Source organism: Tamandua tetradactyla, chromosome 8 (assembly GCF_023851605.1).
Source record: "Tamandua tetradactyla isolate mTamTet1 chromosome 8, mTamTet1.pri, whole genome shotgun sequence".
Lineage (NCBI taxonomy): Eukaryota > Metazoa > Chordata > Mammalia > Pilosa > Myrmecophagidae > Tamandua > Tamandua tetradactyla.
This window is the reverse complement of record NC_135334.1, coordinates 38,812,896-38,836,753: the sequence shown is the minus strand read 5'-3', so window position 1 is coordinate 38,836,753 and position 23,858 is coordinate 38,812,896. Positions and strand designations below refer to the sequence as shown.

Here is a 23,858-nt window from a genome sequence, read left to right as displayed (position 1 = left end):
ATATTCCTCACTTTTCGAGGACAACTAGGCGGGATAAAGGATTCTTGGTTGGACATCTTTCTCTTTCAGGATCTTGAATTTATGACTGTTGCCGTGTCAGCTTCATGGTACATTTTGAGTAGTCCGAATTCAGTCTTAGGTAGTTTCCCTTGTATGTGGTGAGTCACTAGGTAGTTTCGCTTGTATGTGGTGAGTCACTTTTCTCTTGCTGCAGCATTTTCTGCTTCTCTCCAACATCTGACAAACTAATGAGTCTTAGAGTAGTCCTATTTGAATTTATTCTATTTGGGGTTTGTTGGGCTTCTTTCATTTGCATATTCATGTCTTTTATACAAATTGGGAAGTTTTTCCCTATTATTTCCTCTACTAATTTTCCTACCCCTTTACTCTTCTCATCTCCTTCTAAGACACCAGTGAGTCTTATATTTGTGTGTTTTATGTTGTCCATCATTTCCCTGAGCTCCAATTCAAAATTTTCCATCGTTTTTGCCATTTGTTCTTTTGTGTGTTCAAAATCAGTTGTCCTGTCCTCTGATCACTTGTTCTTTCTTCTGCCTCTTCATATCTACTCTTGTATGTCTCCAATTTATTTTTGATTTGGTTTACAGTAGCTTTCATCTCTGTGATATGTACTATTTTTCTATTTATTCTTTCAAATTCTTTGTGCTCTTCAAGTGTCTTCTTGATCTCCTTTATGGCATTAGCTGCCAACTTTTTGATTTTATTTAGTAGGGATGTATGAACATCTTTCATTAGCTGTTCAAAAGTCTGTGTCTTCTCTGGTGTTTTTATTTGGTCGTTTGCCTGGGCCATGCCTGCCTGCATCTTCATATGCTTTCTGCTTTTTTGTTGCCATTGAGGCATTTAATTGTCTTGATACTGTTACTTTGGAAGTTGATTTACTTCAGTAGTGTAAAGTTTTGTATTTGCAGGTCAGGCGTGGGGCAGGGAGTAGGACCCTGGATGAGATGCAGTTCAGGATTAGGCTCAGGGAGTGAGGTGTGGGATGCATGGTTGTTAGGTTTCTGTACAGGGGCTGTGAGGATAGTGTGTGGCTTGGGCTGGTCTTGAAGCACAGGGACAGGGTGCAGCATAGTGGCCACAGAGGCAGGGTATGGAAGGCCACAGATGGAGGACTGTGCAGGTGCACGAGGCATGGGGGTACAGTATGCAGAGGAGCAGGGTGTGGGGAGCAGGAGGGCATGGTGTGGGTGCTGAGGGCTGGTGCTTGAGCAGGGTGCAGTTGCATGTGTGTTGGGGATTGTGGGAATTAGGGTGTAGGGTACGAATGTCAGGGCACTGGGGGGCAGGTTGCAGGTGTCTGTCTGTATGGAGCACAGAGGTGTCCAAGGTGGGGGCAAGTATATGTGCAGCTCTGGGAAAGCAAGGTGCATGTGTGTGGGGGGCAGGAGGGAATGTGGTGCACATTTATGCCTATGTGTTGGGTGCAGGGTGGGGACCATGGTGGGTTTTGTGGGCTGGGTGTTTGAGGAATTGAGAGGGCATGACACCAGTTATGTGGTTTCAGGAGTGTGCAGGACTCATATGTGCACATGCACTTGGCATGTGTTGGCTGGGCAAGGATGTGTGGGTCCTGGGGTGGGCAGCATGCAGGTGATTAAGGTGCTAGGGGTGGGCCTTGGTGTATGGGGTTCAGGGGGTGCTGGTCATGGGAGTTGGGGCTTGGGTACTTTGGGCAAGGGTCTTGGGGTTAGGCAGTGGCAGTCGTGAGTGTGGCACGATCAAGAATTTCCACTTGTTTTACTTTTCAGTCCCCACTTCCATGTTCATGCACTCTTAAGGGCTCCCGGCCTCAGTTTGGAAAGGGGTGCATTAGTCTTGTTACACTAGTATATGGTCTGTGGTTCTCTGCATCTCAATTCCCCAGCTTTTTTCATCCAGGGCCTCCCTATGTAGTGTACCCTGAAATCTCTGTCCTTGTCGTTTCCTGTCACTTCTCTATGTATACCTTGGAGCAGGGGTAAACTAGGCCTATTCTATTCCCTTAGATCTTTTATTAAGTTGGCATATGCTAGCATTAATTTAGTTATTTTGTGGCATACTTAAATTACTAGTTTTCTGTTTTTTTATCTTCGGTGATTTTTAAGAAATATTTAAACCATACTTGCAGTAAATAAGAGTGACTTAATAGTTCAGCTCTTGACATAAACTATAGTGTGGTCAAGCCCCTTTATGTACATTTAAGCATAGAAATATTAAGCAATTATAGAAGAAACTAAAAATCATTTCTTTGCCTTTATATATGCTACCAATCGACAGTATGTTTGATAATAAGTAAGTCTGACAATGGTATCAGTTTTTATATTCAGTTTACGAATGGGTTTGTGTACTATCTTCATAGAGGCTCATCACAGATTGTTGATCAGTTTGCTAGTTTTTAATCTTAGGATATAAAATCTGTGGGAGACTATATCCATGTATTTCAAAAGATGCCTGAATCTGGAATTAGTTTATATGGGTTTATATCCCAACTCTAATACTGCTATGCTCTCTCCTCAAGTCATTTAACTCCTTAGCTCCTCAGTTTTCTCATATGTCAAACCTACTTCCCCTACCTACTTCATAGTGTTGGCATTATATCACATAATATAATACAAATGGTAAAGTATTATGCAAATATAAATGAGAATGATTTTTATTATTAATTAAAGTCTGGGTACCCTGGAATTCAAATTCTACTGAAAGAAGTTCATAACCTTTAGATACTAATTTTTTAGCAGTCAAGAGTAGTAAGGTAAGTTTGCTAATTACTATGGTGTAATATGTCTTTAACTGTTACTAACTTTCAGAGGTCATTTAGTGACCTATAATGCATATCAAGGCAGTAGAGCTCTTTAAAACAGTTTTGTCATCCTTAAATTGATAATAGTTTTAAAATGAAACTTTTTCTTTAGTTAATGAAAGTCATATTGTGGTACAAGCATTGAGGCTTAATACGATGTCGAAGTTTACATTTGTTGATTGCACCCGGTTTGATGCACTGATTAAAGATGTCTTTCCTGGAATTGACTTTAAAGAAGTAGAATATGACGAACTAACTGCTGCGTTAAAGCAAGTCTTTGAGGAGGCCAATTATGAAATCATACCCAATCAGGTAACCGTCAAGAATATTTTATGAAATGTTGACATCCTCTCCTCGTCGATTTTTGTGCAGTCAACTTATCCTTCATCAAGGAGGTGGACTTAAACCTCACCTCCTCAGGGCAGTCTTGCCGGATCTTCAGGTCCAGCTTGGATCCTTTTGCTGTGTGCTTTCATTACTCTTATCATATATGCTTGTTTAATGTTTATGTATTTGATTAATATTGACTTTCCTCACCAGAAAGCAATCTCCATAAAAGGCAGGATCCATTTCTGTTTTTGCTTACCATTTTATGTCTAATGCCTGTCATAGTAACCTAGCACATAATAGGTCAATATACATATCTATATCCATATAGATATATAGATATAGATATATATATTTTTTGCATGGACAGGCACTGGGAATTGAACCCAGGTCTCCGGCATGGCAGGTGAGAACTTGCCACTGTGCCACCATTGCCTGCCTTGTACATATTTTTGATAATTGATTTATATGTAATTTAGTTTCCTTTTGATAATTTCTTAGGAGATATTCCTTTTCAACGGTCTTCACATGTTTATGATAAACAGTTTTCAGTCATTTTTTTGTTTGGAAAGAGGCTATAAATGAATGGATGAATGAGTAAAATAGTGAACATATTGTATTTGAATGAATGAGTGAATAAAATAATGAAAATATTGTATTATCAAATGCTTGGAAAGCATCCTTTTTAAAAAAAAAGAAATACTGAGTTTGAAGATCACATTGTAAATGTTTACATTTGTTTATCTGTTCTTCTATTTAAGGCTGTGTTTCAGTGAAGTGAATTAAAGGCTTAATTTACATGTTTTAGAATAGAGCAACCATCATAGAATGAGCAGAATTACATATTATTGAATACTATAACTCACATATAAACATATTTCTTTTCAATTAGATCAAGAAAGCTTTGGAGTTGTATGAACAATTATGCCAAAGGATGGGAGTCGTTATTGTTGGGCCAAGTGGTGCTGGCAAATCAACCCTTTGGAGAATGTTAAGGGCTGCGCTTTGTAAAACTGGGAAAGTGGTAAAGCAATACACTATGAATCCCAAAGCTATGCCTAGACATCAGTTGTTAGGCCATATTGACATGGATACAAGGGAATGGTCTGATGGTGTTTTGACAAATAGTGCTCGCCAAGTTGTTCGAGAACCTCAAGGTTGGTTACTGTTGTGTGAATTATTGCTCTACTTAATAATTTTTACAATACCTATCTATAATGATTTCTTTATCAAGATTTATACATGGCTATAAACTGTATAATATTTGATATCTTAGCAACTATTTTACTTAGGAGGGACCCAAGACATTCCATCCTTTTAATGACTTTTATCAAATCTAGCGACTTTTATTATAGTAGAAGCTCAGAATAATTTGGCTGAATTGTAATTCACAACTAAGTTAACTTAATGAATGAATATAAAGCCTTTGTTGAATTGCTGAGTTGATGTTCCACTACTACTTCTTGTCTAAACAAGATGATAAAATTTTATCTGATATTAAAATTGCTGTGTGTAAACACATTAACTCATCAGTTTTAAAAGAATGTTTTGAAAAGCTTTGAAAATTTGAGTAGTAAAACATTTGGCTACTTGGTGGACATTTTTTGACTTCTTAAAGGGAATTTTCGGCCAGAATCAGAAGGACTCCATACTTTTTACCATAGTTTGAGAATTCGTATTTGTTTTTCTAAGGCAGTAAGTGACAAGTTCATAAATCTGAGACATTGGAAAGGATTTTAAGTGTAATTCTTTATTTTTCCAAATAATTTCACATTAAATAACACCCAGATATTTCCTGCACTGACTTCCAACATTTTTATTGGTGACATATTCCTCTCGGAATTGTTTCAAAGGTCCAAAAACAACTTGTGATCACTTGCATTATAGGAAAGATGGATAAAACTTTATCCTTGGAAAGACTTCTGTGCACAGCCTAGTCTCTGCTTCTTCCATTTGAAGTCACCTGATTTCTTTTCACATGCCAAAGAAATGTGACAGTAGTGAACTTTTTCTCATTTAGGGCACAGAAAACTGGCTTTTCTCTATTTTTTAAAAGAGATATTCTATAAAGAGCATGTATACGTTCTTTTGTCATGGTCACAGGCAAAGGTCTGAAAAATATCTTGCAGATATCTCATGAGAATGGAAATACCAAAATTTTGCTCACTATGTTTTCTTTTAGTTAGTTACCAAATCTGTCTGCTCATAGATAGAGAAAAGATTGTATGACATGATGTATAAATGAATTTTTGGCCAGGTAAGCCAGGATTATCCATGGATTCTGCAGCACGTTTTCTCCGAATTAACACAAAAATTTTCAGTTGTTTGACTTTTTGTTGTCTATATTTGGCTTCTGTAATACTAAATAATACTTATGGAAATTTCTTCTAAAGAATAAGATAATCATTTTATTCCTTATCTTTTATACACTATTAATGAATATTTAAAATTTTGTTTTATTTTCACTATTTTGGTTTGAAAATAGATGTCACCTCATGGATAATCTGTGATGGTGACATTGATCCTGAATGGATAGAATCTCTGAATTCTGTTCTGGATGATAATCGACTACTCACTATGCCCAGTGGAGAAAGGATTCAGTTTGGCCCAAATGTTAACTTTGTATTTGAAACCCATGATTTAAGTTGTGCCTCACCAGCCACAATATCTAGAATGGGAATGATCTTTCTTAGGTAAGCTATGAGAGCATTTGAGTACAATATATAGGAGCATTTTTCAATTATTATTTTGGTTTCATGGATAAGTAAAGTAAATGTTGTATGAATAATGTATTATTTATTTTCTCATTCGTGACTAAGTTTTTCTGTTGTATGTTTTTAGTTCATTCTGAGAAATTACTGTTTTTTTATAATTGATTTATTTCAGTAATTTAGTCAGTATCACTGACTAAATGTTACTAAGTATCATTTTGTCTGCCTAAGTGAATGAGCAAATATTTAACTTGATTTCTTCTTTTTATCTATTACTTTTATTTAAATACAACTATTGATTTCAGAGATATGAACATACAAATTATGAGCTAGAGGCTAAAAATTTAAAGCTAAATAGTGATATTTTAATCATGGAAACTACAATTCATGGAATCTTTTTCATTTTTATTTTCCTGTTTTACTTACTTAAAGCGTTAAAAAAATGCTTAAAGTGGGAAAATGAGTAATAATTTATTTTAGATATCATGTAATCACTGATTATGGACATTTGAACCAATTTAATTTCTCCAAATGAATAATATTTTGAAATAACTTAGAAATTTTAATTTTACTTTTTGATTTTATGTTTTATAATTAGTTATTTATCAGTCTATATGAAGTACTAAATTCTTTTGGGGCCATTTAAAGCCCTTTTAGGTGTTGTATGAACCATGAACGCATAATCAACTTTGTTCCAGTTTCTGTAATTATTTAATTGTTTACTTCTTAGACAGTGTTGTAGGAAACCAGATTAAGTCATTCATGAACTCTAACTGATATTCGGAGATATTCATTCTTAGAATATTTTGCTTTTGTTTCATCTTTCATAGCAACGCCCACAATTTAATTTATTTAATGTAGTCTCATAATCAGAAAAATTGGATAAAAGGTAAATTTATAGCTACGTTCTTTAATGTGTATTGATTATTATATAGATAGGCATTAAGCTAGTTGCTTTAGGAGAAACAGCAAAAGAGTAGTAAAACTAACGTTTACGGAGGAGCTTGTCTTAATATTGTTTTCCTACAAGTAGAGGAGATAAAATACATACAACTATAATTATAATACAAGATAGAGTATAAATGAAATAAGTGGTCAATACAGGGTCATGCAGATTAAATAGAATATAAGACTACATTTGGTTACGGAGGCTTTGAAAATTGTTGCTGAAACAAATATTCTTTGTGATGGACATAATGTATATATATGATTTCCTGTAAAATTAATTCCATATTAACTTTTTTGATAGCTATATGTTTAGCTTGCATCATAGTTTTGGGTTTCATTCATTCCTTCAGAAGATATTTTTGAGCATTTGTAACCTTTTAATTGTTAAAGAGAATGTTAGTAATAATTTTGGTGGTAAATATTTGCTTGGGCAAACTAAAGTATATATTGACCATAGACAGCAAAGGATACCATTGACAAGAAAGTCTTTATTCTAAAGAGCTTAGAGTCTTTGTTTTGGCTATTTGACCTGTTCTTCATGAGTAAATATAACTTTGAATATTTACGTATATATTTTTTAATTTTTCTTTTCCATATTAGATTAAGTAGCAAATGTGAGAATAATAATTTAAGGGCTCAGTTTTTTCTAATGTTGCCATGAAACAGTGGTAGGAGACAGGAAAAATGATAAGATCATGAGCCCTTATCAATTTCAAAATTATTAATCTGTAGTTGTTTTTTACTATAATTTTTGTTTTTTATTTTTTACATGGGCAGGCTCCAGTAATCGAACCCGGGTCTCCATCATGGCAGGCAAGGATTCTGCCACTGAGCCACTGTTACACTGCCCTATCATTTTTCATAATTATGTTAGATGTAATTTTGAGTAAGATGCAAATATTATGTTTCATTTCAGTCATTGGATGATAGTCATATAAATAAGTGCTTTGCTAAAATAATTTTACTTTAGGCAGATTTGGAATTGATAGTTGGCTTTTTGTGGAGCAGAGAAAAATAAATAATTTCAAAGATCGCATTATAGTTTATCCCAGTGCATTTGAATTAAATATTAATGTGCATTTGAATCACCTGGAGAACTTGCTAAAATGTAGATTTTGACTCATTAGATCTGGAGTGGGACTTTCTAACAAGTAGGAATAGTAAGGGTTTAGACCAGTTTTGGCCAATCATTTAATTTTTGTTTACTTTATATTTATTATAATATAAATGGAATTTGTTTCACAGAAACTGGCATAATATGTGTATGTATGTTATATCTATCTATATATATGTGTGTGTGTGTGCATACATATATATAATATGTATGCACACATACATATAGAAGCAACTTATACACGTATGGAAATAACTAAAACCGACTCTTGTACATTAACAGGTAATATAGATGTGTAGAATAATGTTTATTGGAGCAGAACCTTATTTTGAAAGTAGATTATAATTTCTTGTTAGATAATTTTTTATGTCTTTTTGTTAATCTGTGTTAGTGATGAAGAGACAGATCTTAATTCTCTGATAAAATCTTGGTTGAGAAATCAGCCTGCTAAGTATAGGAATAATCTTGAAAACTGGATTGGAGATTATTTTGAAAAGGCTTTACAGTGGGTTCTAAAGCAGGTAAGTTAGCTATAATATTTCATAATTATTCATTTAGGAAAAAAGTACACTGATTAAGAGTGATGCTTGCATATAATTGCCTCATGGCAGAGCACTGCCTGAATATGAGGGAGGGGTGAAAGACATGATTGTTATTTTCCCTCTATGTTTCTTGGCACAATTTTTTGTGTTAGTTTAATATACTTTATTCTCCTATCCTCAATACCTTGTACTGCTTACTGAAAAGTCTTGAACTGAATATTGGAATGTCTTTTTAAGTTTTTACTAGCAAATCCATCTTTGCCTTCACATTTGACTTATATGTAAAAAACTTACTATATATCATAGCTAGAAACAAGATGAAGCTAATACTAAAGTAGAAAAAGGATAGTGAGCTATTTGCATTTATGTTGAAAACATTTGTTTATTCAACAACTTTTGTTGAATATCTAATATGTGTCAAGTATATTACTAGTCTTGAGATTTTGAGAGGTAAATATTAACAAGATCATACTTTTCTTTGAAAAAGAATTGTCTAATGAAGGAAAACTGCATGAAAACAGTTGTAATAAATAGGTGAAGAGAGTATTGATGTCTTTAGGGAGTTTTTAAAAGGAGATCATACTTGATTTTGATTTAAGCAAGAGTAAGAAGCAGAAAAGAGTGTGGAAGGATTTTGCAAATGCCTTGAGGTCATTTGTTTGTATGCTCTGAGTAACTGTGTGAATCAGAGAATGAAGAATATAACACTAGGTGGAATATATGTATTTTGATTGTAGAAACAATTACAGAAAAGTGTATTAAACCTTAGAATAGAAACCAGAGATTCAGTTAGAAAAAATCTGTTTTGAAGACAGAATCCTATTTATTTATTTATTTTTTTGGAACTCTTTCATGTTTTGAGGGTTCTTTCCTTCTTATCTTACCCTTTTGTTCATTGTGCCCAGATCTGAGAGAGATATCATCATAGATGTTCCAGTCAAGTGTTCATGTATTTATAAATAAAACTTTTCTTTCTTGTATTAATTTGATAAATTATACAACCTAGAAGAAAATATGTAGGTTTCCTTTATTTCTCCTTTAAAGCCCAGAATGCTTATCATGACTTAAGCGGTTGGATTTCTACCTGTCTCTTCCCTTCTTCCTTCTCTTCTTCACATTTGTACTTCCAAAAATATTTATAATTCAGGCAGAGTGAACTTTTGAAAGTGTAAATTGGATAGTTTCACCCCCCTGATTTAAAATGCTTTTAAGGAAGTAAAACTAAAATTCACAGTCTTTAACATGGCCTATATAATTCTGCAGAATCTGGCTCTGCCTACTTGCTTGACTTAATCTTAAACTCCTCTTCTTTTAATTCTGTTACTGTACCAGTGGTTTTCCTATGCATGTGCTGTATTTTCTCCATGACTAGGTAGTTTGCATCCTTCAGGTATTAGCTTAAATTTTACCTTTTTCAAAGAGATCTTGAATACTCAATCTGACTTACCCTTTCTCGCAACACCTTATTCTACTGCTTTATATTTTACCACAAATTGTTAACCATCTCCTCACTAGATTTAAGTTCCATGAACACAGAGATAAATCACTAATTTTTAGTATCTTGCAGAACATGCAGATCCTAATGCATAATTGGCTCTCGGTAGGTATTTATGGAAAGAATGAGAACCTTTTTCCCTCCTAACTCTCCAGAATCCATAGCGGCCCCACAGGCAAAAAGAACTAAAAATTGACTATACATTTCAGTCCTGAAATTTCATTTAAAAATTCTGCTTACAGAGCAAACCCCAAATGATTTTTTATTTAAGCCTAGCCTTTCTTTCTAGGGCCATCAATCTAACTCTTACTTCTAGCTTCCTGTTTATCAGCAGAAGTAAATGAAGAATTATTTTTTTTCAGACTTGTTCTTTGGGGCTAAAAGTTAACGAAACATGAATCTGTTTGAGAATTCTTGGCACTTACAGCTAGAGATATACATTTGTGTTTATATGATTATATTTTGAAAGTATATTTTTAAATTGAGTAAAATAAGAACTTTTATACAACTTGAATAGAGGGATAAATTTTTTTTTCAACTATAAAGTCTTAAAGATTATTCGAAAGATATGTAAATATCAATATGTATGTTTCTATGTTTACTACTTAATATTTGTCTTTTTTCTGGACCATGTATTTTAATCAACAGAATGACTATGTTGTAGAAACAAGTTTGGTTGGGACTGTGATGAATGGTTTGTCACATCTACATGGATGTAAAGATTATGAACAATTTATTATTAATCTCATAAGGGGACTTAGTGGAAATCTGAACATGAAATCACGTCTGGAATTTACCAAGCAGGTAATGCAGATTTAAAGTTCTTTTTTGTTGACATTTAACTGCCGAAATACAGTGATTTGTAACTAAAACGTTTGAAACGTTTTAATTTGAAACGTTAAAATTTCGGAGTTGTGTGTTCAATACAGTAGTAATATATTTCATTTATATATATATATACACACACACACACACACACACACACTTATTTTTTTCCTTTGAGCTACTTAATAATATTTTATGATATTGTTAAAATTTTATAAGATGATGTTTTTTTTTTTTTTTTTTTTTTTTTTTAAAGAGAGAGGGAGGAAGGGAAGGAAAGACAGAGAAGGAAGGAAGGATAGAAGGAAGGAAGGGAGGAAGAAAGGGAAACATCTTTAAACATTTTCTTGTTTTATTATATTTTGTTTGTTTGTTTGTTTTTTACATGGGCTAGGGCCGGGAATCGAACCGGGGTCCTCCGGCATGGCAGGCAAGCACTCTTGCCCGCTGAGCCACCGCGGCCCGCCCAGATGATGTTTTAATAGGCTGAAATTTGGGCCATATCTTTTTTAAGTTAGATATTTTCAAACCTCCTTAGCCATATAAATATTATTTTATTCATTTTTACCTAAGAATAAAATAGTCCTTTCCGTTATTTTAGCCACAATAGTTTTAGCAATTAGGGCTATGAGAGTGGATTGATAATTGTTAAATCTTTTCTTTCATATATGTGGAGGTTCTTTTTCAGCCAAGTTGTTTATAAAGCTGAATTCTCCCTAATAAGAGATTTTTTTCCCTATTGGTTTCTGATAGAATAATTGAACATACATTCCTTTGAGTTAATTCCAATATTATATTCCTGCTGGGTTGTTTTTTTTAATTTTGTTTTTTCTTTTATTGCTCTCTCTATTCTGTTTCCCTTCCATGGCTATGCTGTTTCCTTTGTTGTCAGATGCTTCTCATTGTTATCCCACAATACCGTATTATATGTTGCTTTTAATGGATACTCTCTTGCCAAAGTCCTGAACAAAGGTGTGAAGTGTAGCATCAGAGTCTGTCTCTCTATTCTGCATCTTCATAGATAATGGTGTTCTGTATTAAAAGGAAAAATAACAGGTTGAAGGCTATGATAGCAATATTGGAATGGGGAGTGCCAGATAATAGTAGAAATGAAGGGCTTTTGGCTTACTATTTCTTTATTTCGTAATTTAGTGTTCATAAGAACTTTATTAAGAGTTAAATGTATTTATTCCATGGCATATGCATAAACCAGATGACATTTATTTTCTTAATAAATTAGAAAATTAAATATTTCAAGCAGAATTATTATTTATAACGTGTGTTAGTATATTTAGTGTATGCAAGCTTTTTTTGAACTAAGATGATTCACTTTTGGTACATTTAAGAATTAAAATTTTACCTATTCTGTTTTGAGTATGTGAAAATTTTTCTCAACTTTTTCCTCTTAAGGTTTTTAATTGGACGCGAGAATGTCCTCCAGACTCTCACAAACCGATGGACACATATTATGATTCAAGTAGAAGACAGCTGGCCTCTTATGTGCTGAAGAAGCCAGAAAATTTGACTGCTGATGACTTCAGTAATAGCCAAACTCTTCCAGTCATTCAGACTCCTGACATGCAACGAGGTCTAGATTATTTCAAGCCTTGGTTGAGTTCTAATACTAAACAGCCGTTTATTCTCATAGGTCCAGAAGGATGTGGCAAAGGGTAAGAGGTGGGAACAGGTCCACTGAGGTGCATCCTTTTTAAAAATGATTTAATAGCTTTTGTTATATTTTCTTTGATAGCAGTAACATTACATTTTCATGGAGGACTCCTTTCATTGTTACTTCTTATAAAAATGTAATAACTGTGAAGAATGTGTTCTTTTTTTTTTTCTGCCAGGTTGTGCATATTGTTATGGCAAGAAAGCAGTCTGAGAAGAAATTGTTAAAAAATATTTGTCCATATAATCGTAACAAAAACTTTTATGATTTATGTATTCTATATATATTCTTTTATCAAAAGTAAATTATTTCTGTAGACTTATTTTGATGAAAAGAGTCACAAAATGCCTTAAAATATGAATATTTTTCCCAGTCTGAAATTCAGAAAATAGCCTTGGTAGTTATGAAAAGTATATCCATGTTTGTTTACCATTTTCCCCTTAACCATTATTCTACATAATTAAAAAATTGAAATATTTCCAAGACAGAAATTTTGTATTGAATTTATAAAGCATTTTATTGTATTTTCAAAGACAAATGTCATACATCTTTCACAGGATGCTGCTCAAATATGCCTTTTCTCAGCTCCGGTCTACTCATATTGCTACAGTTCACTGTAGTGCTCAAACTACCTCTCGACATCTCCTGCAGAAATTGAGCCAGACTTGCATAGTAATCAGTACTAATACTGGTCGAGTATATAGACCAAAAGACTGTGAACGACTTGTTTTGTACTTAAAAGATATCAACCTACCCAAACTTGATAAGTGGGGGACTAGTACTTTGGTAGCTTTCTTACAACAGGTGAGTCTGAAAATTTGAAATGTTTGATACAATTGGGAATAGTTTAATTTCATTAACTTTTCTTATAGATGGAAAAATCTGCTTTTTTTCCATGGAGGCAGTTTTATCTAGCGTGTGTCATAGTAATTAACCTCTTGAAAACACTCCAGTGCTACTTTTTTGGATCTTTACTACCTTTAGTATTACATCGAGATGATATATCACAGGGAGAGTAAAAACAACCTTTAACTGACATCAGTTACTGTCCTTTATTCTTGAAGCAAGCAGACGCTGGGGATGCTGTTGGATTTGGGGAAATTTCTACGTTATTTTCTTTAGATATGCATTCTTCTGACAGTATTGTACTTATTTAGCCATGCCCCTTTCTGGCTGTCTTAGCCCATCAGTTCTCTCTCTTTGCCCAAGTAAGGATTTGAGATCACACATTCTCTCACTCCATGTGAAAGATTTTCTTCCTTTACATGATTTACATCACATTAGAGAACCTTAAATTCTTAGAGCTTATTATATTTATATAGGTCTAAATTTACTATGAAACAACAGAATATAATAAAGTATTTGTAGAAAATAAAGACTTTTTTCCCTGTATTTTCCTCTTGACTCCTTTCAATTTTTAAAAAATAATTGCTGGTAGATTTATAATAAGATCTGGATTTTAATGTTTATTGGAGAGAAAAGCGTTTTGAAATGATATTTCAGCTGACATTAATTGAATATAGAGACTTGGCCAGTATTATTTTTAAGTGATATAAGAATATATTTTAGTTGTAAATTCTTTAGTTAGAGAATGATGGTTGAATTTGGAAACAATTGAATTTCGGCAAAAACTTTTTCTATCATGGTTAGAAAAACTACTGGTGTCTATGCACATGTATAAATGAAAACTGTATCTTAGGAAATCACTCAGTGTGATTGGTGCTATCATGTAAGGCACTACTGAAAATAATGTGATAGACTGTCCCCATGGGCTTGTATCCACTAGCATGAGTAAAATACATTTGTTTTCAAATAGGTTTTGACATATCAAGGATTTTATGATGAAAATTTGGAATGGGTTGGTTTAGAAAATATTCAAATTGTGGCTTCTATGTCAGCTGGAGGAAGACTGGGAAGACATAAACTTACAACCAGATTTACTTCTATTGTTCGTCTTTGTGCTATAGAGTATGTATCTTAATGTTTTTCAATATTTTTTAATTTGGTGGAGACATATAATTGTATTTTCTAGAGTAATATAAAAATGGGTCAAACTTAAGCTCTGATATTATTTTTTTCTGTCTTTCCCAAACTGTATGCCATAATTTCTAATATTGGACAATTAGAATAGATAAAAGCTTTAATGAAACATTTCATAATACTAGAAATTTTTGAAGAAATAAACAAAAGTGATTTGCATTATCTGTGTCCAAATAGCAATATCAGAAATCTGAATAGTGGATTATAGATTGTAAATGTTTTATAGATTTTATAGATCAAAATGCTATCAACTTAGATAAAGAAAACTAAAAAGAAAATTTGAATCTGAACAAAGGAGAGTTAGGTCATTAAAGTGGCTGATGATATCAGTCAAAGCCATTCATCTCCATGGTCCATAATTGTTACAGGAACTCCTGAATCTTCTGGTTATGGCTCTGTCTCCTCTGGTTAAAGACTGTTAAATTTTTACTTAACCATTGCTTTTATGATTTCGTGCTGATTGGACCTCATCTATTAGCATTCTTCTTTCAGAAATGTTACTACCATCAATTAAGCCATAGTGACATAGATTTTATAATTTTGGTTTGGGAACAATGACTTGATTTTATTTGCTTTAGTCTATTTTTTAATTCTGAGGTGGATTACTACCCTTTGTATAGGCAGTACTTAACTCAAAATGTATTTTGTTAAGCAAAATTTTCATTTGGTCCTTTCTAAAATGAGTGATTTTTCACATAATTATGTTTTTAAATAATTTTGTGAAATCATGAAATTTGACAGTATTCAACAATAGATAATTGGAGATCTAATTTGATTGGCATGAGAGTTGGTACCTTGAACCTGGCCTCCCCTTTAGCCCCTGTGTAAACCTAAGAGACGTTTATTCTTAGAGCAGCACAGTTTGAAACCATTAAAATAAAATTTAATATTAACATTTAAATAATGGTTTAGGATGTTGATCTAGTTCAGCTTTTTTTCTTTCTTATATGTTTGGTTTTTTTTAGCTACCCAGAAAGAGAACAATTACAAACAATTTATGGAGCTTATTTGGAACCAGTTCTGCACAAAAATTTGAAGAATCATTCCATTTGGGGATCTTCCTCAAAAATTTACCTCTTAGCAGGATCTATGGTACAAGTATATGAGCAGGTATATGTACCTCTTTCATATTGTAGTTTTCACATCTATTTGCATCATTCGCAAAGACTATCTTAATTCTGACTTCTATGTTGATCCCCAGGCTTTACTTTCCTGCAGTTTATTATACATTTCTACTAGAGAGTGAGCTCCATGAAGCCATGTACTATGTGTCCCTTATTCTCTATTGTATTTCCCAGCTAGCCCACCATAATGTCTAATAAAGGTATTCAATAAATATTAGTTAAATTAATGAATCAATGGATGGATAGATAATTTGCTATCACTTTCTGTCATCTAGGCTTCAAACCTGAGAATAGTCTTTGATACTTATTCATTTCCTGCTACCTATGAGGAAATGTCTAAAGTATCCTTCCTTGGTAAAATGGAAAGATACTTGAAAATAAGCATCAAGTACATAGAAGACAATTATTTAGTGCCTTCCCTTGCCATTGCTAGTCCTATGGATGTAAGGATGAGTGAGTCACCATTCACTGTAAGTTTATAGTCAAATGATGGACATGTCATTTAAACAAATTAATACAATATGATAACTATAATAACAACATGTGTACAGGTTACAGAGATAGCACAGAGGAGGGGATAAATAACTTTGTGTGATAATGGTATAAGAGGAGGTGAAATTTGATCTGAGTTTTGAAAAATAAATAGAAAGTAAAAAGAAAATAAATAGAAGTTCACAAAGTGGCTAGAGATGAAAGAAGAAGGTCTTCCTACTTAAGGGGCAGTGTCTACTGTACCTACTTAAGTGCAGTTATGGAAGTGTTTATGGATCATACTTTTTTTTTTGACCATGCTTTTTATAGGATTAGCGTAGAAATGAGGAAAGATAAGTTAAAAACTAAGATTTTTTTTTGTTTATTTATTTTTCCTAAATTAATCCAGATGATAAATGATCAAGGCATGAATAAGGATAATGGCTCTGTCTGCAGAGAGGAAAGGACACGCTCTCTACTTGTTTTGTGTTGAGGAGAGACACTTAGATTTGTCAAAAGTTCAGTGACTTCAGTACTTGAAGATAGTGCCATGTTTTCCACCATTAGAAAGTGGGTCTTACTAGTCCTGTAAATGCCTTGGAATTGCAAAACACTGTTTTATAAAGCATAGGTTAACTTTCCTTGAATCCCTTTCTCTAGCAGGGCTTTTTTAAAAAACAAACATTTTTCTATTGTGAAATATATATATATACAAAAGAACATTAAATTTCAAAGTATATTGTAACAAGTGGTTATGACAGAGTTCAGAGTTTGGTATGGGTTACAGTTTCTCAATTCCAGGCTTTTCCTTCTAGCTACTCCAAGATAATGGAGACTAAAAGAAATATCAGTATATTGAGTCAGCAGTCATACTCATTTGTTAAATCCTATCTCTTCTGTTATAGCTCCTTCTCCTTTGTACCTTCTCCAACTCTTTAGGGGTATTTGGGCTATGCCCATTCTAATTTTTTCATGTTGAAAAGGGGTGTCAGTAATATGGGGTGGGAGATGGAACTAGTTGATGTTTTTGGAGAGGCTGGCCCCTAGTGATTTTAGGACTTATCTGACTTAGGAACCATTTGAAGGTTGTAGGTTTCTGGAAAGTAATCTTAGTGTGTGAAACTTTTGTAGAATCTCAACAGAGCCCTAGGTGTTCTTTAGTTTTAATAGGAATGGTTTTGGTTGGAGTTTAGCAAACCATGGTAATTGGGAATAATTAGCTGAAACTTGCATAAGAGTAGCCTGCAGAATAGCCTCTCTAAGCTCTATATGAACTCTCTTAGCCACTGATACTTTATTTTGTTATAATTCTTTTCCGCCTTTTGAGCAGGAAGGTGTTGTTGATCCCACACTGCCAGGGAGATTTTCACCCCTGGACGTCATGTCCCATGTAGGGGGAAGACTAATGATTTTCCTTGAAGAATTGAGCTTAGAGAGAGGGAGGCCACATCTGAGCAACAAAAGAGGTTCTCTGGAAGTAACTCTTAGGCATAACTATAGGTAGGCTTAGCTTCTGTGTTATAGAACTAAGCTTCTTAAGAGCAAGCCTCAAGATCCAGGCCTTGACCTATTGAATTGGGAGTTCCTAATGTTTGAGACAGTATTAGGGGTTTCTTTGGGAGTAAGGTTTAATAATTCCATATTTTTTCTTCTGTTCCTCGAGCGATTTTGCCAATACTTTTTAATTATCTGCCCCCATACTCTGGGATATATCCAGTATTATGTTAAGCTATACAGAATAACAAGCCCTCATTCCCATTCTGGGCTCCATGTGCTTCACTTGTTTAAATGATCTCTCCAGACAGGTTGAGTTAGAGTATGTGCCCCTGTATCCTGATTTATCTTAATCTTTAATCAGCTTCATTCTTATTTCTTTTTTTTTCCCAGCACTTCTCTAGTTTTACTTTTTTTAATATTTTTATTGTATACAACAAACAAACATACAAATATTCTTGACATGCAAGCATTTCATACATGGTGGACAATCAGTGTACATATCATCACATAGTTATGGATTCATCACTATGATCATTTTTTTGAACATTTGCATCTCTCCAGCAAAAGAAAGAAAAAAGAAAAAACTCATGCATGCCATACTCCTTACTCCTCCCTCTCACTGAACACTAGTATTTCAAGCTACTAAATTTATTTTAACCTTTGTTCCCCCTATTGTTTATTTTTTAATTTTTTAATTTTTTATTAATTAAAATTATATAAGAAATTATATATTTTGTTAAAAAATATGTAACAAACACAAACATTCTTAACATATGATCATTCCGTTATACATATATAATCAGTAATTCACAATATCATCACTTAATTGCATATTCATAAACATGATCATTTCTTAGAACATTTGCATCAATTCAGAAAAAAAAATAAAAAGACAACAAATAAAAATTCATACATACCATACCCCTTACCTCTCCATTCATTGATCACTAACATTTCAATCTAAATTTACTTTAACATTTGTTCCCCCTATTATTTTTATTCCATATGTTTTACTCATCTGTTGATAAGGTAGATAAAAGGAGCATCAGACACAAGGTTTTCACAATCACACAGTCACACTGTAAAAGCTATATCATTATACAGTCATCTTTAAGAAATATGGCTATGGGAACATAGCTCTGCAATTTCAGGCAGTTCCTTCTGGTCTCTCCATTACATCTTGACTAACAAGGTGATATCTATTTAGTGCATAAGAATAACCTCCAAGATAATCTCTCGACTCTGGAGTCTGTCAGCCATTGACATATTTTGTCTCATTTCACTCTTCCCCCTTTTGGCTGAGAAGGTTTTCTCAGTCCCTTGATGCTGAGTCCCAGCTCATTCTAAGATTCCTGTCCCACGTTACCAGGAAGGTCCGCACCCCTGGGAGTCATGTCCCATGTAGACAGGGGGAGGGCGGTGAGTTTGCCTGTTGTGTTGGCTGGAGAGAGAGGCCACATCGGGACAACAAAAGAGGTTCTCTTGGGGGTGACTCTTAGGCCTAATTTTAAGTAGGCTTGACATATCCTTTGTGGGGTTAAGTTTCATATGAACAAACCCCAAGATTGGGGGCTCAGCCTATTGCTTTGGTTGTCCACACTACTTATGAGAATATCAAGAATTCTCCACTTGGGGAAGTTGAATTTTCCCCTTTCTCACCATTCCCCAAAGGGGACTTTGCAAATACTTTTACTCACTGTTCAAATCACTCTGGGATTTATTGGGGCATCACTGTGGGCAAACCTACAAAACCTCATGCCCTACTGAAGGTTCCATGTACTTACAGTGTTCAATTAAGCTGTCTACATAAGTTATATTAGGAAATGCACTAGTCAAATAAAAATTTTGTACCAAAGAAACATTTTTTTGCTTTAGTCTCACACATCATTCTTATTTGTAATTGAAGCCTAATCTTTTTCAGTTTCTTGAACAGTTGTTGTATGTAGCAATGCTGACATTCAGAGCTGCAGAGCTCCAACTCTGAGACTTAGGTGTTACATGGAAAGCCAAAGTTCAGGAAAGTACCAGGTTATGCATGTATAGCACAACATCTCAAAATTTAGAAATAACATTCCAGAGCTTCTGTTCTGGACTAAATATGATTGCTATAAGAACTTACAATCTAGGTCCCGATTTTCTTATAAGTATTTTAAATTGATATCATATGATATTTGTTCTTTTGTTTGTGGCTTATTATGCATCACATAATGTCCAAAAGATTCATTTACAACATTGTATGCCTCACGACTTTATTCCTTTTGGTAGCCACACAATATTCGATCATATATATACACCACAGTTTGCCATTCTACTTTTCCGTCAATGTATCCTTCAGCCACCTCTATCCATTGCTAATCATGGATAGTGTCCAAATTCAGATAAACCTCCGAGTTTATCTTTACCACGTTCATAATAGCAAAATCATTCTGTGTCTGTCCTTTTATGTCTGGCTTATTTTACTCAGCCTATGTCAAGGATCATCCATGTAGTCATATGTTTCAGGATTATTCTAAATGAGGATGATCCGTGTCTCACATTATCCTCACTTAGTTGTTCAATTATCAACACTCTCAATTTTAGACAATTTTCATTGCTCCCAATAGAAAAATAAGTGATAGACATACCCTTGCCAAATAGAAAATCCAAACTTCCCTTTAACTTGTATCTTATCCCCCCTGTTATTTACCTCTCCACTGCTTTGCTGTGGTACTGTGGATATCTTCCTGTTAAATATAGACCATAGCATGTAATAATAGTTTTCCCCCATACCCTTGGATTATTGACTCTTTCTACAAGATTTATACCTTTGAAGTAGGTCATGAAAACTTATTTATATTTGTAGGTTTAATCTGTGGGATACATGGCTCTCTACAACCCATTTCCATCATGTTCACCTTCAGTATAACAATATTACTTATAAACCCACTAATGAACTGCTTTCATACTTATCCCTTCCCTTACATTTAAGTTCAACTTCATTAGCTAACCATTCACCTATCTCTAGCTTCTGTGTATTTCCAGGTCCCTATATTCTATGTTGTAAACCTCTGAGTTTATGTTTACCAGTGTCCTAATAGCAAAAACATACTGTATCTGTCCTTTTATGTTTGATTTATTTCACTCAGCCTATGTCAAGGTTCATCCATGTTATCATATGCTTCAGGAGCTCACTTCTTACAGCTACCTAATCCATTGTACGTATATACCACATTTTGTTTATCCACTCATCTGTTGATGGCACATGGATTGTTTCCATCTTTTGACAACTGTGAATAATGCTGCTATGAACATCGATGTGGAAATGTCTGTTTATGTCACTGCTTTCGCTTTTCTGGGTATATACCTAGTAGTGGTATTGCTGAGTGATAGGGCAACTTGATTTTTAGTTTCTAAGGAACCACCAAACTACTTCCATAGCAGCTGTACCATTATACATTCCCACCAGCAGTGCATAAGTGTCCTAATTTCTCCACATTCTTTCCAACATTTGTGGTTCCCTGTTTGTTTGATAGCAGCCATTCTTATAGGTGTGAGGTGATATCTCATTGTGGTCTTGATCTGCATTTCTCTTTTAGGTAATGAAATGAACACCTCTTAATGTGCAGTTCAGTTGTCTATATTTGCTCTGTATTTTTTGTAGGGTTGGTCTCTTGTTGACAAATTCTGTCAGCCTTTGTCTTTCTGTGAAAATTTTAATCTCTTCCTCACTTTTGAAGGGCAACTTGGCTGGATAAGGATTCTTGGCTGGAAGTCTTTCTCTTTAAGGATCTTAAATATATCATACCACTGCCTTCTTGCCTCCATGGTGCCTGTTGATTAGTCCAAACTCAGTCTGATATGGTTTCCCTTGTATATGGTGAGTCGCTTTTCTCTTGCCACTTTCAGGACTTTCTGCTTCTCCTTAACATTTGACAGAGTGTTGACTAATAGTCTTGGAGTAGGCCTATTTGGATTTATTCTATTTGAGGTTTGTTGGTATTCTTTGATTTGCACATTTAGGGTCTTTTATGAAAGTTAGGGAATTTTTCCCCTTTTATTTTCTCAATTAGTTTTCCTAGGCTCTTCTCTTTTCCTTCTGGGACACTGATGATTCTTGTATTTGTATGTTTTGTGATCTCCATCATTTCCCTGAGAGCCAATTCAAATTTTTTCATCTTTTTTGCCATTTGTTTTTTTGTGTATATGAATTCAATTGTCCTGTCCTCTAGTTTGCTTATTCTTTCTTATGCCTCTTCAAATCTGCTGCTGTATGTCTCTCATATATTTTAATTTGGTCTACAGTATCTTTCATCTCTGATATCTGCTATTTTTCCATTTGTTCTTTCAAATTCTTCCTTATGGTCTTCTAGTGTCATCTTGATCTCGTTTATGTCATTAGGCAACCCATTGAATTCATTTAGGAGATTTGTATGAACTTCTTTGATTGGTTGTTCCATGTCTCTCCCCTGGTGGTATAATTTGGTCATTTGTCTGGGCCATATGTGCCTGCCTCTTCACATGCTTTGTGATTTTCTGTTGGCTCGAGGCATTTGATTATCTTGATATAAGGGTACTTTGAAGTTGATTTTCCTCAAACATAAGTTTTGTATTTGTTTGTGTGTGCATTGGAAGCTCTCCTTTGGCACTTGGTTTGTGAGTAATTACCCACAAACCAAGGCCCGACCTCATTCAGGGTATGCATCTGTACTTGAGGGTCAGTTTGAAGCTAGACAAATAGTAAATTTGCCAGACTGCACTTTCTGTTTCTTCCCAGAAGATGGCACTCTTGGGCCTCATCTTTTCCTCAGGCCTGCCATTCCCTGTCTGTGGCAGCTGTAGAGCCAGTGGAATTACAGCCAGGTGCCAGGTTTGCCTGTTCCAGTGCACGCTGAAATCTGCCAACCCTGGGGCTGAGGGGTGTGCAGTGTGCACCTCTGTGAAGATTCCACTTGTGAGCACAATGGGTTTTGTGGCCCCCAGGCTTCCTCTTAGAATGACCTTGAGCTGTGGGACTGGGTTTGTTCGTTGCCCCTATGCACAGCCAACCTGGAATTGCCTGCTGGGTAGCCATGGCATGATGTGTAGGGGCGCAGGGCATGGCATGGTGGTGTGGGGCATGGCATGGGGTTGTGGGGCTTGGAGGGGCGCAGGGCATGGCATGGTGGTGTGGGGTATGGCATGGGGTTGTGGGGCTTGGAGGGGCGCAGGGGCACATGGGCATGGCATGGTTTCCTTCCTTGTCTCTGACTCCCCATCCGAGCACTCCTGAGGGCTCCAGGCTGCGGTATGGAAAGGGGTATGGTAGGTTCTATGCACTAGCTGTATGGTATCTATGAGCAGGGAAAGCAATTTGCCGGTTTCTGGGTTCTCCATGAGAGGTCTGGGCTGCAGAGCTGAGGCAGCTGATCTCCCAAGCTAGCTAGAGGTATAGGTACTTACCTTGGTGCACAGCCTTTTGTCCCCGGTGCAGTCATGATAGAGCCTAATCACCCCATTCTCTGAATCCCAATATATCAACTTTTTTATCCAGGACTTCGCTATATAGTGTAGATGACCCTGAAGGTCACTTGCACCCTGTTATTGCTGTCCCGGTCATTTTTCTGTCACTTCTCTAGGAGTTCTTTGGAGTCGGGGTGAACTCAGCTTATCCCATTCTTCCATCTTCCTGGAAGTCCCCTTAGCAGTGCTTTTCAATTTTTTCGTTTTTTATTTTTTGCCATGGACCACCTTTGACAGTGTGTTGAAGCCTGAAAAATATCTTCTTAAAATAAAATTTTTAAGTGTATCAAATAGCAAAATAACTATGCAAGATAACAAAGGAAATTAATTATATTGAAATATATTTCCATCCATAGATTGAACTTAGCATTTCCTTGAAAAATTTATAGCATGATGATATATCTAATAAAGTAAACCATTTACGATATTTTCTCTTCAGGTACGGGCCAAATTTACTGTTGATGATTATAGTCACTATTTCTTTACTCCCTGCATTCTCACCCAGTGGGTTCTTGGCTTATTCAGATATGATTTAGAAGGAGGTAAGTCTTCTTTCATGATTTCAAATCACTTATTTTTCTTTAGAATGCCAAATTATGTGTTGGCGTTTATACTGTATATGGTATTTGTATAAGGTAGGCTAAATGAGAATTGTAACAATAATTGTATATTTTATTATATTTCTTCTTCCAACTGTTTATTATTATAACTGTTTAAACCTGATTTTTGGAAAAAATGAAGTTATTCTTAGTAGCCAATTCATGTTATTAATAGATAACTATTTTATTGGACAATTAAAGATAATATAGTATGT

General features: G+C 34.7%; 1 protein-coding gene across 2 annotated transcripts in view; it reads left to right on the top strand.

The window, feature by feature from the left end:
- The window catches only part of DYNC2H1 (dynein cytoplasmic 2 heavy chain 1), a 522,264-nt gene that overhangs the window by 157,637 nt on the left and 340,769 nt on the right, over positions 1-23,858 (top strand). For both annotated transcript variants that reach the window (XM_077113112.1, XM_077113111.1), the window contains exons 37-46: positions 2,916-3,115; positions 4,023-4,287; positions 5,616-5,823; positions 8,295-8,424; positions 10,589-10,744; positions 12,176-12,435; positions 12,992-13,238; positions 14,251-14,402; positions 15,440-15,584; positions 23,484-23,586. In XM_077113112.1, coding sequence (XP_076969227.1) covers positions 2,916-3,115; positions 4,023-4,287; positions 5,616-5,823; positions 8,295-8,424; positions 10,589-10,744; positions 12,176-12,435; positions 12,992-13,238; positions 14,251-14,402; positions 15,440-15,584; positions 23,484-23,586 — 1,866 coding nt within the window. The remainder of the gene's footprint in view (positions 1-2,915; positions 3,116-4,022; positions 4,288-5,615; positions 5,824-8,294; positions 8,425-10,588; positions 10,745-12,175; positions 12,436-12,991; positions 13,239-14,250; positions 14,403-15,439; positions 15,585-23,483; positions 23,587-23,858) is intronic.